This window comes from Trachypithecus francoisi, unplaced genomic scaffold (assembly GCF_009764315.1).
Source record: "Trachypithecus francoisi isolate TF-2019V2 unplaced genomic scaffold, Tfra_2.0 Lachesis_group11, whole genome shotgun sequence".
NCBI lineage: Eukaryota > Metazoa > Chordata > Mammalia > Primates > Cercopithecidae > Trachypithecus > Trachypithecus francoisi.
This window is the reverse complement of record NW_022681456.1, coordinates 64,296,854-64,313,810: the sequence shown is the minus strand read 5'-3', so window position 1 is coordinate 64,313,810 and position 16,957 is coordinate 64,296,854. Positions and strand designations below refer to the sequence as shown.

Sequence of the window (16,957 nt, the reverse complement as noted above, 5' to 3'; positions counted from 1 at the left end):
ACCTATCTGATCATTGAACCAAAGGCTTCAGCAAATCTGGTTGAAGAAGTGGTCTCCTGTGCCTTTAACAAGGCTTATCTAGCTACATCCTACCACCCTGGTTATGTTCGGCTCTTGCTGGCTGGCACAAAAAGAAATTATGGCCAAAAGTGGGGGTTCACTTAAAGTTCCCTCTTCATACTGTTCTATTCTGTAGGAATTTTGTTAAAAAAGGAAATCAAGCCATGTACACATCTGATACCGTTTAAAGATGAAAACTGATTGCCCACGGTGACCCCACATCAGGGTATGAAAGAATCCCTGAGTAGTTCTAAAATTATAAAGTTAATGCACATTCATCTCCTTGGAAGTTTCCATTTCTCCTTTCTGGTACATTAAGTGAAAAATCAATGTTCCCAGAATATACTTTTGTGAAGTTAGTAATTCAGAATTTGAGATATTTTTGGTAGTTTGTAATGTAAGCATGCAATAGTATGTATCAGACTATGTATTTTCTTGTAAAGCTAAAATATTTGAATATAGTTGACTAAAAAGGATTACTAAGTAATATCAACATAGAAGTATATTTAACCACACTTTAATAAAGTCTTCGCTCACTAAAATATGAATTTTGGTATATTTGAATTAATATCACTAAAAATACTTCTGACCTACTGTATAATCCTAAATATTTTGTGTACATTAAGTACATTTGCATGTCTGTATAATTACCAAATATCATGTTATTGTTACATATTCCTAGAACTTTTAGAATAAAGATAGATGAGTAGAAATGATTATTTCTGACAAAGTTCCATAGCACCAAATATATCTTAAATAAATCCCTCAACTCCTAGCCAGAAGGAGTTCTTTAAAATTTTGAATATTTTTCCTCTTTACTAAGTGGATCCTTAATTGACTTCATAGACCCCTTTTTTAAGATTATTATATATGTGAGAACATTTTGACATAATTATTTGAATTATGGCAGAAAAGCCCAATAAAACAAAGCTCTTTAAATGGGATTACAGTCAGCAGTTTAAAGTTTACAAGCTTGGAGCATGCTTTTAGATTAGCAAAACAGAGCAAGCGCTCTGGACACACTTGAGTGATCCATTTCATAAGCAGTTACAGCCTCTCTTCTCCAGAATTTCGAATCCTTTAGCTGTTATGAATGGATAGTTTGTTAGGGTTTTTCCAATGCCCTTAAGGGATTATCTTCTTTACTGTTGGCTGTTTTGATTTTCAAGTTAGGACTAAAGGGCATTATGAGACTTCAGTCTTTAATTTCTGTGTTTCATTCCTCAGAGTCTTAATTTGTGTTAATGGTTAACCCCAAGTAATTAAAAGATAGTAAGAATTTTGAAGTGACTCATGATGATATAAAGTGAAGACAGGCATTCTACCTCTACCTCAAGCCAGTAGTGACAGGGTAGTTCTGGACCTTGATTTTTGTTCATTTGTTTTTAAAAATCTTGAGTTTAAGCATTTAAAGTTTCTTTTGGTAAAGTTATTTTTATCACGCATGTGTTTATTATTGTCCCAGGAAAACTCATTATTACATTAGGGTTTGGGTATATTTTCTCACTGTGCATCTTACAGACAATGTTCTTTTGGCTACTCGTGGGTGTTTTCTCAATCTTGGTTAATAGCGTCTCCATAGTTAAGCTAATGAAAAGATGCCTTAATTAAAACAGCAGATCAAGGCTGGCATGGTGGCTCCCACCAGTAATCCCAACACTTTGGGAGGCCTAGGTGGTAGGATCTCTTGAGACCAGGAGTTCAAGACCAGAATGGGTAACATAGCCAGACCTTTGCCCCTTGAGACCATCCTGGCTAATACAGTGAAATCCTGTCTCTACTAAAATACAAAAAATTAGCTGGGTGTGGTGGTGGGGGCCTGTAGTCCCAGCTACTCGGGAGGGTGAGGCAGGAGAATGGCGTGAACCCGGGAGGCGGAGCTTGCAGTGAGCCGAGATTGTGCCATTGCACTCCAGCCTGGGCAACAGAGCAAGACTCCATCTCAAAAAAAAAAAAAAAAAAGCCAGGCATGGTGGTGTGCACCTGTAGTCCCAGCTACTCAGGAGTCTGAGGCAGGAAGACGGCTTGAGCCTAGGAGTTCGAGGCTGCAGTGAGCTGTGATTGCACCACTGTATACTCCATCCTGGATGACAGAGGGAGTCCCTGTCTCAAAAATACAGAAGGCAAAAAGCAAACAAAAACAAAAACAAAACTACAGCAGATTAGAAAGGATTCCATAGTATTACAAAAGAACAAACAAAACAGATTCAACTGAAGTAATCCCACGTGAGATAATGGTAAAAGAATTCACACAAGAAATATTTTTTCATTGCTTATTAACTCATAAAATGACTAAGTGTAGATTACTGGCCATGCAATAATTATCATTATTTAGTAAATGCTCAAGACTGGTGTATTTATGAAAGCATTTCTATTTTGGGGACTGCATTCAGATTTTTAACTGGCCTTTTTTCATTCAAAGTGTTGATTTTAAAGTTGTTTTTTAACATGCCCCATGCAAAGATCAGGAGATGGAACTTCAGCACTGGTTTGGTGTTAAAGCTTATAAAATGCAGTTTTAAAACAGTAGCTCTTTGGTCCCAGATTGGACAGAGAAAGATGAGCTCCGTCAAAGCTTCCTTTAGATTAAGACACGATGACTAGATGAGGCAAGAACATTGGTTCCCACTTCCCTGCCTGCACAGGCACCATCGCCCCCTCTCCCCTTACTGTATCCAACTTCAACTGCTTCCCTCTAGCTCAGCCACTGGGACCTCCCCCTACCCCCCGGGCCCAGCCCTGTGTCTTCTTTAGGACCTTATTCTGTCATCCCCCCTTGCTCCTGTGTCTTTCCTCTCTTCCAGTGGGCTCCTTTTGCTCAGCCTGTCTTTTTTCCTTCCTTTTTCAAAACAAGGAGACTTGTTAATTTGTTTCTTTATCGCATCTTGCTTCATCTTACCAAGGGTTTGATGTGGCCTTATGGAAATACATACGATGCAATAATAGTATGTAGTATATATGACATATAAAATATTATATTTATATATTACATTATATAAATATATATAATATATACGATCAGGCCAATATAGTAGAGGTAGAATAAGAAACAATCATAAAAGACACAGAATCTAGAAATACATTCCAAAATAATCCCTTTCCACAGACTTAGTAAGGGTAGGCTACAAATTTGATTGTCAGCTTCCCAGCAGCCAAAATGAAAAGGAAACGATCATTAATTATAAAATTATAAAGTTTGTAAGATAAATAGTGTAAGATTTGCCCAGAAGAGGCAAAGCTTTCTTTTTTCCCCACAATGTCTGAAATACATATCTTCCTGTGGGTCCTCTGCTAAAAGGGATTTTAAGTTACACAGTGGACGGCACTACAGTAAACACCAGAGGGAGTCTTAATGGCTCGGTCCAAACAAGGCCAGGTACAGCAGCTGAGTGAAATTCAGTATAGGTGGTGAAGGTAATTCTAAGGAGGCCAAGGTGGGAGGATCACCTGAGGTCAGGAGTTCAAGGCCAGCCTGGCCAACATGGTGAAACCCCATCTCTACTAAAAATACAAAAATTAGCCAGGTATGGTGGTGCATGCCTGTAATCCCAGCTACTTGGGAGGCTGAGGCAGGGGAATTGCTTGAACCCAGCAGGTGGAGGTTGCAGTGAGCTGAGATCACGCCACTGCACTCCAGCCTGGGTGACAGAGAGAGACTCTGTCTCCAAAAAAACCAAAACACAAAAAACGAACAAAAAAAACCAGCAAAACGAAACAAAACAAAAAGCAAAGCAAGTAAAAAATACGCAATTAGCCTTACCCAAGACAAAACAAAGAAGCCATTCCTAGAAGTCTGAATTGAGGGAAGAAACAGACCAGCATCCCTGTCTCTTAGTGAATACGGTCTGATCTATTTACCCCATCAATTCAGACTTCTCAAAAAAATAGTCCATGGATACTTAATGAATTGAGGAATTACATGCATTTTGGGTTTGTTCTATTTTTGTTTTTTAAGTATGCAAATGGCATTATGATCTATTTGCTTTACCATGATCAAATGGCAGAGAAGATAAAGGCGGGTGGGGAATGAAACAAGACTGGCCGTAACTTGATAATTGAAGGGGTGATGGATACATGGAGCTTTATCATAGCCTGCTCTCTACCTTTGGAACTGCTTAAACTTCTTTTTTTTTTTTTTTTTTTTTCTGAGACAGGGTCTCGCTCTGTCACCCAAACTGTAGTGCAGTGGCATGATCTTGGCTCACTGCAACCTTCCGCTCCTGGGTTCAAGCGATTCTCCTGCCTCAGCCTCCCAAATAGCTGGGACTACAGGTGTGTGCCACCATACCGGCTAATTTTTGTATTTTTGGTGGAGATGGGGTTTCACCATGTTGGCCAGGCTGGTGTCGAACTTCTGGCCTCAAGTGATCTGCCTGCCTTGGCCTCCCAAAGTGCTGGGACTACAGGAGTGGGCCATCGTGTCTAGCCCGGTTTGAACTTTTCTTTTTTTTTTTTTTTTTTTGAGATGGAGTCTTGCTCTGTCGCCCAGGCTGGAGTGCAGTGGCCAGATCTCAGCTCACTGCAAGCTCCGCCTCCCGGGTTTAGGCCATTCTCCTGCCTCAGCCTCCCAAGTAGCTGGGACCACAGGCGCCCGCCATCTCGCCCGGCTAGTTTTTTGTATTTTTAGTAGAGACAGGGTTTCACCGTGCTAGCCAGGATGGTCTCGATCTCCTGACCTTGTGATCCGCCCGTCTCGGCCTCCCAAAGTGCTGGGATTACAGGCTTGAGCCACCGCGCCCGGCCTGAACTTTTCTATAGTAAAATTATTTTTTGAAAACAGCTTACACTGGCAATTTGATCTTCTTACCTATAAATCACTTCTAACCTTCTACAGTTTAATTTCTACCCCACACTCTCACTTAAGTCTCTGATGACCCTAGCATACAAAACCTATGGTGTGCTTTTCAGGCTTTATTTGGAAACTTTGTACCTTTGGCCTCTTGGCAGGGCATTTTCTGGGTTACTCTGCATCTATATTGACCATTTCTACTCTGACTACCCTTTTCCTCTGACCACGCTTTCAGTGATAGTATTCTACCCTTCGTATTTTGCTCTGCTTCCTTGATACTGTTCTGAGTGTTCCCACCCACTCTTTGGTTCTGCGTACTGATACCAGTAAAACGCATCCTTTGCCCCGGACTCCCTGCCTGCTGGCCATCTCCATGTGAATTGCCCATAGAGATCTCAAATTCAACACATGCAAAAGGGACAGCTCATAATCTTTTCCTTAGAGCAGCTTTCACCCTTACACTCTCTCTCATCTTTGGTTTATTACCATTCTTCACTCCTTCTCCTTTCTTGAATCTGTCCCTTCTGTCACCTCTACTGTCTACGTCCCATGTGATACACCTACTTCAGGCCCTTATCCTCTCCTGTTTAAATGACAACAGCCTGCTCACTCTGGCTCTGGTCTTATCCTCAGCAATCTGTCTTTCAGCCAGTTGCCAGGCTAATCTCTCTAAAGTAAAAATGTGACCCTGTCATTTAATAGCTTTGAATAACGGCTGAAACCCTTACCTGGCCTATAAAACCCTCCATCTTCTGCCCTTGCCTCCTCTCCAGCTTCATTTATTGGCTCTTCTGGTTTGCCTATCAAATTGTTACTCTGAGTACACTATTTATCATTCCTTTCTGTCTTTGTCCATATTGGCCTGAAATGTGCCCTCTGCTGAATCCCCTCAATCCTATCTGTGTACTGGCTCCTAATTCATTCTTTTATTTATTTTTTTTGAGATGGAGTTTTACTCTTCACTCTTGTTGCCCAGGATGGAGTGTAATGGTGCGATCTCGGCTCACTGCAACCTCCTCTGCCTCCTGGGTTCAAGCGATTCTCCTGCCTCAGCCTCCTAGCTACTCAGCTAGGATTACAGGTTGTGCCACCATGCTCAGCTAATTTTGTATTTGTAGTAGGGACAGGGTTTCACCATGCTGATCTCGGACTCCTGACCTCAGGTGATCTACCTGCCTCGGCCTCCCAAAGTGCTGGGATTACAGGTGTGAGCCACCATGCCCACCTCCTCACTCTTAAAGATGCATATTAGAGTCCCTGACTCCAAGTGGCTTTCTCTGCTTCACCAGGCTAGCTGAAGTGTGTCTTCATTGTGTGTGTTCCCATAAGGCTGAGCATTTCTCCACTGTAGCATTTACCACATTGCATTGTCAATTTTCTTGGCCTTACATCTGTGAACTTAGGAGGCATTTTTTTTTTTCTTTTCTTTTTTTGACTACCTCTAGCATCTGGCATAGAACCTACCTCATAGTAGGCCCTGAAAAAAATTTACCTGAATAAATAAATGAGCACATTCTGTATGTGAGGGTCCAAGGGAAAATATATTTCAAATTTGTACTTAAGATGGAAAGAAGGAAAATTAATTTATTTGAGTTATATATATTTAGTAAATATGCAGAAAATAGGGTCATGTTTTGAACATGCTCCTTAATATAGAGAATGAAGACATTGTCTCTGAGGAATTTCCTTCTGAAGTGGAACTGAACAGTGTGCTGAATGTGAACAGTGCTGTTGAATGTGCTGGCTGGGAGGCGGGTGATCCTGCAGGTGGCCCTTGGAGAGGAGTACTTTTGCTCTGTTCTTGAAGGGCACTGCTTTGATTTTAGAATATCCGGGTTATGGGAGTTGTGGCTACAAACCCAAAACATTGATATGAAAAGGTAAGGACAATTTGATTTCTGAATTAAATATGCTGGGAACATACACCTCAAAGAGAATAAGAAAATTTTAAAAAATCTCATCCAGGAAAGGATTTGATATGGTCATCAAGCAGCAGGCACTTTTATAAAATGGAATGCTTCTGTCTACAGCATCTTGACATGTGGTCTTCACTCTCGTGCAAAGAGCTCATTGGCTCAGTCAGCACCAATAAAACCACCGGTGCTACAACAATTCTTAACTTTTACCTTCCCCTTGCCCTGAGCCTCAGTCGGGTGGCTCATTTGACATTGACCTTGTATTTGATGAAGGAACCATTCATTGCTTAGGGAATTATCTTCTATGATTTTAGAGAACATCTACTGTTTTTGCCAGCCCAGCAAAACCATTCACTCTTCTCCTGATAATAGCATCCTGCTTTTTCCTGAGATATCACATACTCCATATGGTTGGATGGGGCTGACTGTAACCCTTGGTTCAAAGATGGACCTATAAACCAGCCATGAATAGTCAAAATATTGTCTCCCTGTTGATAGTAATTAGCCCAGGAACGGATATGTGAACCAAGCCCAGTCAGTCATAGCAAATCCAGCACTTCAGTTTCAAGAGTTGGAAAAGAGATGTGCCCTTTCCACAGATTAGCTGAGAAGGTAAGCTGTAAGCCTGGAGCTTGCCATTTTGCCATTTTGCCCTCAGGACGGGAGATACTGCCTGAAATCTGAGCCAGTGGAGAGAAAAGCAGACCTGAGAGTCATGGGGCAACAGTGAGTCCTGGTGACATTCTCTGAGCCTCTGGATCTAGTGACACCCAAAGCTAGGCTCATCTCTGGATGTGACACTATAAACCTCCTTTGCTTAAGAAAGCTTGAATTGGTTTTCGTCATAGGCAACAGAAACATTTTTTCTAATACGACAATCATAGGAAAAATAGACATTAATAAATCCAAAGGGGGCCATTTCTATCAACTCAGGGCTTCTGATCACCTATTTTCCTGCAGTAAATTTTCCTGGATTGTGGTCCACTTTAATGGTCCTCATTTATACAGAAAATCAAGATCAAATGAGCTTTTGCCTAATTGTTTCTTTGATCAATTGGTTCTAGCAGATCCAGTTAAACCTCTCACAAAACCCTCTCCCAATAGATTCTGGCCTTTGTCTGTTCTTCTCTCCATCCTGCTGGTAAATAGAAATAGGCCATTTTAGTTGGAGGACTTCTGTCTGACAACTGATAATTTTTTGCTGCAGTTTTAAATATTGTACCTCCTGGTTTTCTCTCAGTTGTTTTATTTTCTGTCCTAAATTTCCAGGGTAAGTTTAATATGAAAAAATAGCTTAAAGTGATTTAATCTTTCTCTGCTTCAGTCTGACATCCACAAATAACACTTGACTAGGGGATAATAATCATCATGCTCTATAGTTTTACCTAGAGCATTTTAACGCTTACAATCTCATGGAATCTTCCCAATAATCTTCTGGGGAAGAAATTTTCTCTGAGATCTTGTCAATCCCTAATTCCGTTTCTGTATTTAGAAACAGGAGAAGCATTGTGTTTTAATATTTTCTAAAGAACATGAATATTTATATGGTAATCTGCAGAATTATGATGATTAGGATGAGTAAGTAGATCAGGATAAAAATGTTGAGACCTTCAAAAAATCATCTTAACCATGGGGTAAGAACAACTCAATGGACATTAGAAATAGAGCCTGCAGAGCATTTGCAGTTTAAATAGAGTCATCACAATGATGCCCTGATTCTATCAGCATTGCTGGTCTCTTTTCTTTTCAAGTTAAATCTTCAAGTACTTTGCATTAATCAATGGTGGGAGTGAGGAGAAGGATAAAGCATATTTAATTATCTAAAATCAACCTCACAGAAAAACAGCTCTTGTTAATTCTGAAAATTGAGAAGATTGCTGGATGTCCATGAAGCTCTGCCCTTGCAGAAGGTATCATGAAGGCTGAGACATGCATACAACAAGAGATTCCTATCCATGGAAACTGAGAATACACTGAGGGCAGGGATGAGCTCTCTGGCCTGGAAGGAGCCCTGGGTGGGTGGGTCTGGTCTTAGAAGGCTAGCTAGAAGCAGAAGCAAATCTAGCCTGGAGTAGGCAACCTTCTCTAAGATGTGCTTTGTGGGCAACAAGGCAAATCTCCTGGCTCCTAAATCTTTCTCATTACTTGCCGGAACTACTGAAATTCCACTTTCAGTCTTCCTTTTCTTTGGGTCTTGAAAGGTTTTCAGCCTCAGAGGCCCCTTTGGAAGAGAAGTGCCACAAACCATCACTGATGGGCATTAGGAGACATTCAGCAAAGGGAACAGGGTTGAAGCGAGATCTCTTGAAAGTGGAAGGAGGAGGGCAGGCCACTTCGGCGAGGAGGGAAAGAAGGGTCACAGGCAGCAACCATGGGACACGAACCCACTGCATAAATCCGCTTAGAGCATGCCTCAGGGAACTATGAGCCACAGTCTTGCCAAGAGTTATAAGAAAAATTCCACAGAAGTTTCCCCCTTTGCTACAGTTTTTTGTTTGTTTTGTTTCTGAGTGGAGAGTTTCTTACTTTCTGAATTAGTCTATGCTTTTCTCTTTAATTTACATGGAAACTGTGGCATCTGCCTTCAGCAAATAAAATTCTCCCACATTCACACACTTCTGCAGTATCAAATACATGCTCAGACTTAATGAAATATAGAACTGTGCCTGATTTACTTCAGGCCTCAACTTTAAAGCTCATTATACATAGGGGTGATTGCTGTGTTAAAACCACTGAACAGAGACTGACGTACATACTAAGCCCAGGTAGAAAAAAATGCCAAAAAAAGGTAAAAAGATTAGAACAGTGATCTGTCTGCTCATTTCCTAAATATTGGAGATATTTATTTTAATTTTCATTAATTAATTATTTTTCTTGAGACAGGGTTTCACTTTGTCACCCAGGCTAGAATGCAATGGCACAATCACAGCTCACTAAAGCCTTGAACACCTGGGCTTGAGCAATCCTCCGACTGCAGCCTCCCCAAGTAGCTAGGACTACAGGTGCCATCACAGTTGGCTACTTTAAATTATTTCTTTTCTTTTCTTTTCTTTTCTTTTTTGTAGAGATAAGGTCTCACTATGTTGCTCAGGCTGGAAAATATTGAGAGATTAAAAAAAAAAATGTACTTACCCCATCTGGACTGTTGACCCCAGAAATGAGGGTATGCAGTAGTCAGCAGCTGCCAATGTGTATGGTGGACGAGCAGCAGAATCGTCCCAGTAAATGTCCTTCTTCATCTTGGGTAAGCTCATGTGCATTTCGTCCACAGCTAAAAGAGAGACCTAAAATCATTGTTATATTGTTAGAATAACTCAGATGTAAATTAAATAAAAAGGAGAAGTTTTTTGGGGCAGATGAGAGTTAGAGTGGGCTAGGACACAGTCTAAGTGAGTGAATATACAAATGTCTATAGTTCGTATTTGCCATGACCACAGCTGCCACAGAGAGTTGTATCTGTCGTTTACTGCTCAAGAGTACTTTGCAATGAGGATAAGTGGGGCTTCAAGCCTCCCACACTCCGGGATCAAACCACACACTCCAGAGAGGAGCTGCCTCTTAGCTGGAGGGAGGGGAGCCATCTTTTTATACTGTGCTCACAATTATGCTGTTGTTTTACTTGATAGCACCCACTTAACCCCAAATATTACAGGAAGGTGAAGATTCCAGTTTTCATTCTGTTAACCCCGTAAACACATTTTTACTTGGCATCACTTCTTATATGCCCTGGTTTCTTGTTCATTTCTTTGTTTGGAAAAACATATCAAGAAGTCTATACTGCTTGGTGCTATGGTGCTCTCTCCTCTTGGCTTTGACAAAGGGATACATGAATATATTATTAATCCTCTGGGATTCCAATTTTGACAAAGTGGGTGACCTAGGCATTATGTGTCCTCCCTAAGAGACTGACATTGGGATCTACTGTGAGATGTTTGAACTTACTTAACTGCCGACTAAGGGCTTGAAACAAATGAACAAGGTGAAGGCCTTCACTCATCTGTAGTTCACAGGGAAGAGAATGGTCTAGGGAGAGTCTTGCCTAAAAGGAAAATTCCTTCATGCTGGTTCTTCATGAAAAGCTCTCTGGAATACTGCTTCAGGGTAAGGGCCCTGGGGCCCATTTAGTGCATTTCATGCAGATTTGAGACACAGGCGGGCATGGCCCAGGCTCCCAGTGTCCAACTGGTGGCTATCTGACTGCTGGGATTGATGTGATACGACTTTGGGAACTCCCACCAGATTGTGTCTGGATGCCATTTTAAGTCACTATTAACCTCTCTGGTTGGCAATAGAAAACAAATCAAAGAACAATTTAAAATACTGCTCTATGCTGAGATGAAAGAGGCTGGAAAAAGCTAATAGAGAGGCTTACAAAGAAAATTGGCTTGAAATTCTACTTAAAAGGAACTAAATTTCACTGGAGCTGAAATCCCGGATGTGTAAGCTTCCAAAAGGACCTGAGATAGCATAGTGCACAGCCAAGCCTCTTTCATTTGTGGCTAAAGCTCTGAAGCCAAGAGGCGTGCATTTAAAATCTGCTTAGATTTGAAATATCACAAGTGTCTTATTATTAATATTTGAAAAAGAAAGAAAAATTCCTCTAACCTGCAAATTTCTGTCAATGCACCAGTTAGTTTCGAAATCATCATCATCTTCTCCAAAAGGGTTGATAAGCTGCTCTGCTACCTGTAGTTGAACATAAAATAAATCCCTCATGATACCCGTGAAAACTAAGAATAGAATCTGAAGATGATTTCTATTTTCCTCTCTGCTTCCTTTTGTGACTTTCATACTATGAAGAGTAGAGGGGAGTAGATTGTTCTACCCAGATATTTATTAGCAAGCAAGACATGATTCTCAAACCATGAATGATGCACCTTTGTAGGTATGCTCTCCAAATGGATCTGTCCATTCAACTGGTGACAATGCAGGCCCTATCAGGGGAAGCCATGTCCGATTTAGGAGCCAAATCAAATGACTGAATAGTGAAGGAGAACCAACTATTTGCAAGGCACCCTGAAGGGTACACAGGCTGTGCTTTCAGGGAATTTACAGGGCTCAGATAATAAGACAAAATGTACACAGGGAGAAGGTTAAACAGCAAAGAAAGACTTAAATCACAGTGAAAGAAAATAATATAAGAGGCTTTCACAATTTATTTTTATTTTTTTAGACAGTGTCTCACCCTGTTGCCCAGGCTGGAGTGCAGTGGCATAATCGCAGCTCACTGCAAACTCTGCCTCCCAGGTTCAAGCAATTCTCCTGCCTCAGTCTTCCGAGTAGCTGGGACTACAGGCGAGCACCATCACATCCAGCTAATTTTTTTTGGATTTTTTTCAGTAGAGATGGGGTTTCACCATGTTGGCCAGGCTGGTCTTGAACCCCTGAGCTCAGGTGTTCTGCCCTCTTCGACCTCCCAAAGTGTTGGGATTACAGGCATGAGCCACTTGTGCCTGGCCGAGCTTTCACAGTTATTGAACATAACTGCTAAGTAAATGAGTCAGAGAGCTAGTAAGTCCTAAAGCTGGAAATTGAGGCTTACTTAGTTTTACCCTAAACGATTTACCCTTATCCAGTAAGTTAGTTTTCCTGCCGGGAAAATGTTAGGTAACTATTGTCACGTATCTTTGAATATTTGATCAATATTAAATATTCTTATCATGTTCCTGAATTGAATAGCCTTCTTGATGAGAGGTTTATATATCAAATACAACTTATCTATCATTTTCCTTGTTGAAAATTTTCACTTGGTTTTTATTATCTGGACATGTGTGCATGCCTGTGTGTGTGGGGGGGGAGGGGGAGAGAGTTGGGAGAGAGGGAGATTTTACATTGAGTCTAGATGGAAAAAAATTTTAAATGTGTGAAATAAAGGTACCATGTGATTAGTTTTTAGAGTCTCAATATTCTAGATTCTGAAACTATTCAGTAGAAAATCTACCTACTTTTAGGATTTAAGTCAACATATTAATACTTAGAGCAGTTCTTTTCAACCTTGGCTGCACATTAAACTCACCTGAGGAGCTCTTTAAAAAACCCAACTGATGCCTGGGTTCCTTCCGCAGAGATTCCGATTTAACCAGGCTGAGCCCAGGCATCAGTGTCGGGTAAAGCTCCCAGGGGATTTTAATATGTGGCTCTTATTTTAAGTGCCTTTCCTTAGGCAGGTCTGTGTCCTGGATCAGTAAGCCTCACAGTGATATCTATGTTGTTCTTGTCACCAGTTTCATGGGGCTATCTGCCCTTTCTTGCCTGGAGATTTACTTAGATTAATTAAGGGTTGAGTCCTGAAACCTTTTTTAATTCTTTCTAGATTTTCATTTTTATGCAATCAGTCCTGCATATATTATCATAGTCTACATTAAATTGACAAAATGGCATATATGTTTCTGAATTGACAATCTCAAAATATATCTTTTATTCCACTTGGGGCTGCATTTTCAGCAAGTAACTGAATGATACTATTCATAAGGTTAAGATGGCTTTTCTATACTTTGAAAAGATTTGTAAATATCCTAATCATTGAGATAGAACAGCTGTTTAGAAATGGAGGCACAACCCATTGGTGTTTAGGTTTGCCTATCTTTTTTTATGAGATGGAGTTTCGCTCTTGTTGCCCAGGCTGGAGTGCAATGGTGCGATTTCGGCTTGCAACCTCTGCCTCCCAGGGTCAAGCGATTTTCCTGCCTCAGCCTCCCAAAGTGCTGGGATTATAGGCATGTGCGACCACACCCAGCAGGTTTGCCTATCCTTTAATGGAGCTAAGATTGTGCCTTTTAATATTTTGTCTTTTAAGATTTATTTTATTTTATTTTATTTTAGACAGGATTTTGCTCTGTTACCCAGGCTGGAGTGCAGTGGTGTGAACATGGCTCACTGCACCCTCGGCCTCCTGGGCTCAAGCGACCCTTCCACCTCAGCCTCCTCGGTAGCTGGGACTGCAGGCATGCGCCACCATGCCTGCTAATTTTTTGTTTTTTGTTTTTTTTTTTTTGAGAGATGGGGTTTCGCCATGTTGCCCAGGCTGGTCTTGAACTCCTGAGCAATCCTCCTACCTCAGTCTCTCATAGTGCTGGGGTTACAGGCATGAGACACCGTGCTGGACTTTAAAACAGTTTATAAAGGAAAAGGATGTAAATATTTTAGAAAGCATGTCAGAAGGAAAGAACCATTATTTGCTCGTTACAAGCGGTCAAGCACCTTACATGGACACAAAACAAAGAATAAAAAGCTTGGCGCAACTTGGGAAAGGAAGAAAAGTACTTTTTGAGAATGACTGAGTATTTGTGCCACTGTGGTGATTTTATCTTTATAAAGCTAAACTCTACTTTTTCCTCTAATGGAAAATGAAAGTCATTAGTCTCTTCTGCGTTCTTGCTCCTATGCAGGTAGAAATAATTAAGAATCATGGTAATCTGATTAAAAATGCTTTTGCCATTTGTAAGGGACATGCCTTTACTCTTTGGAGTATAATTGGAAGTGTCAACATACTATATTTTTGGTTAAGATTCAAACCAATGAAAGGAAAGGCTTCTGCAGGAAAAATTCCACTGCAACCCGAAGGCCTCAACGGGTCACGACAATGTATGGCTCTTTGGAAGGCCAAACATTTGAAAATTCTACTTTATGAATATCATCTTCATACCATCATTGCCTTTCAGTGAATTTAATGAAGCCATTGTCATTGATTTTTTTCTATCACATACTTCCCATTTGGAAGTTTACAGAGGTGATGGAAGAATCGGGTCTCTGATATTTACACACATATATTTGAGGAGGTGGTGATGAAGGGAGGGGAAGCAAGGAAAATTCTACACAGATAGTTGGGCAAGCCATTCTCACCTCCTGAACCTGTTTAATTCCCTGGCAAACCAGATGTTGTCATTATTTCTGGTGTTCTGGTTCTGATTCTGAGGAATTCTGAGTCTCAGTTCTGGTTTTGAAAATGGGGTACATTTAGACCAGGCACGGTGGCTCACGCCTGTAATCCCAGCTACTTGGGAGGCTGAGGTAGGAGAATTGCTTCAACCCGGGAGGCGGAGGTTGTAGTGAGCCGAGACTGCGTCACTGCACTCCAGCCTGGGCAACAGAGCAAGACTCTGTCTCAGGAAAAAAAAAAGAAAAAAGAAAATGGGGTACATTTAATGTTGTGGGACAGCTAGCAGAATTTCAGGGAATTGCAATAACTATTTATAGAGTTGAGCAGAACCAAGATTCTACCACAATATTAATGGTTAAGTCTGATTTATAAGGCTTCTTGTTGACTCTTTTACTCTGCCTAGTTGCTTATTGTGGTACACAATGTCAATGCAGGTACACTTATTACTTTAGTTACACTATTGTAATCCTAATGGGAACACACAGAGACGTAAAAGAGAATCAGTAACCATAAAACAGTGTTCTTCTAATCTCTTTGCACAAATGAGCTGCTTCCGACAGTACTGAGTATATCCCTATCACCTGAATCCCAGGCAGAAAAGTAATAATATTGCTGAGCTATTACATGTTAGATCTACCTTTGACTCACTCATGAATGATTTGCTAAAGACTCAGTAAAGGATCAGTGTGGAGAGTCTGGAACATAACAGATTGCAAAGTGGGGCCCTGAGACCATTGGCTACCTTGAGCCATCCTGCATAGAAGAAGAATTGTAGGAGGGTGAAGATTGGAATGTAAAGATCCAAGTCATGCCCTGCGTAGCCTTTGGTGGGATCCAAAAACTGGCGTCCAATCAGGCACGCAAAGAAGAAGGTATAGACAGCAAGAGTGACAACCTGGAACAGAGAGAGACCGGAGTGAGGGGACGGTGCTGGCCTCCCACAGCAAAGCTACAGTGCCAAGGTGAACAAGTAGAAATAAAGAATTCCGTGCAAAGTATTTCTTACCTGGGTGTAAACCAGCGGAATCCCAACCCAGTCATAACCGAATAAGAGGCTGCACCAAGAGCGGTATCGATTCATTTCCTAAGCCAGAAACAGATCGAGCATGATTTACTAAGATGACAGGTGTGGTAATAAGCACTTACTGGGATTCAGAATGTGAGCATGTCTTTTACAGGACTGACTATAAGACTAGTAAATTGATTCCCAAGGATACTCCTAAAGGAAAGTTCTAAAAATGACAATCAATCAATGAACATCATTGGAACAATGAGTTCATTGATAAGTACATTTGGACATTTAAAAAAAAATTAAAACAAGTCATGGCCAGGTATGGTGGCTCATGCCTATAATCCCAGCACTTTGGGAGGCCGAGGCAGGAGGATTGTTTGAGCCCAGGAGTTTGAGATAAGCCTGGGCAACACAGAAACACGTTGTTTCTACAAAAAGTAAATAAATTAGCTAGGCTTGGTGTCACGTGCCTGTCGTCCCAGTTACTCCAGAGGCTGAGGTGAGAGAATCACTTGCGTATAAGAGGTCAAGGCTGCAGTGAGCCATGATTGCGCCACTGTGCTGCATGTAGCCTGGACAACAGAGTGACACTATTTCCAAAAACAAAAGGACTTCATAGAAATATTCCCCCGCCATTCTATTGAACCCATAATTTCCAACGTTTATATTGGCCCAAAGTCATGGTGAGAAGGAAATTGCTAATATTTTAAATAAGTAATTTTTATCGATTTTGGTAGGTAATCTGGAAGCAATTTTTTTTGTTTCTCTCATTTTAAAACATGCTTACTGTAGATCTTAGAAAAGAGATATAATTACTCCCACAAACAGAGACTATAACTCTCATATTGACAGAAAATCTATCTCTGAAGCAGGAAGGACAGGATTCTTTGATTTTTTCATCTATTGCACACAAGTTATTATGTAAGACTAGGCAAAAGAGTTCACATTAATTTGGGTGCTATTTTTAAACAATTCACTCCCGTTAGCCTAATCCAGGGAGGGGACTGTCCTAGCACAAATCTATCCAGGTCCTACATAAAAATTTTTTTGGGGGGGGTTATTTTGTTTAATGAAAATACTATTTTACTTACTAGAGTATCTGAAAGGTTGGCTTAATGTCGCGATATTCCAATTTTGGGGAAATATTTGGCTGGGAAGGTTTATTTCTCCTCCAGATTTGTTTCTAGAATCCTGGAGCCAGGGATGGCAAATATACTACATGGGCACCATAGCTTTCTGAGCCCTTGGCGACCCTTGGCCAATCAAGGAATACTTTCTTATAGAGCCTATTACAAAGCATG

The 16,957-nt window shown here is 40.8% G+C and overlaps 1 protein-coding gene across 4 annotated transcripts in view; it reads right to left on the bottom strand.

Annotated features, from left to right (window-relative positions):
• Positions 1–16,957, bottom strand: part of BEST3 (bestrophin 3) — a 56,038-nt gene that overhangs the window by 18,081 nt on the left and 21,000 nt on the right. For 2 of the 4 annotated variants that reach the window (XM_033221294.1, XM_033221299.1), the window contains 4 exons: positions 15,651–15,728; positions 15,387–15,539; positions 11,371–11,451; positions 9,898–10,049 (listed from right to left, as the gene is read on the bottom strand). In XM_033221294.1, coding sequence (XP_033077185.1) covers positions 9,898–10,049; positions 11,371–11,451; positions 15,387–15,539; positions 15,651–15,728 — 464 coding nt within the window. The remainder of the gene's footprint in view (positions 1–9,897; positions 10,050–11,370; positions 11,452–15,386; positions 15,540–15,650; positions 15,729–16,957) is intronic. The other 2 variants (XM_033221300.1, XM_033221295.1) reach the window with 2 other exon arrangements.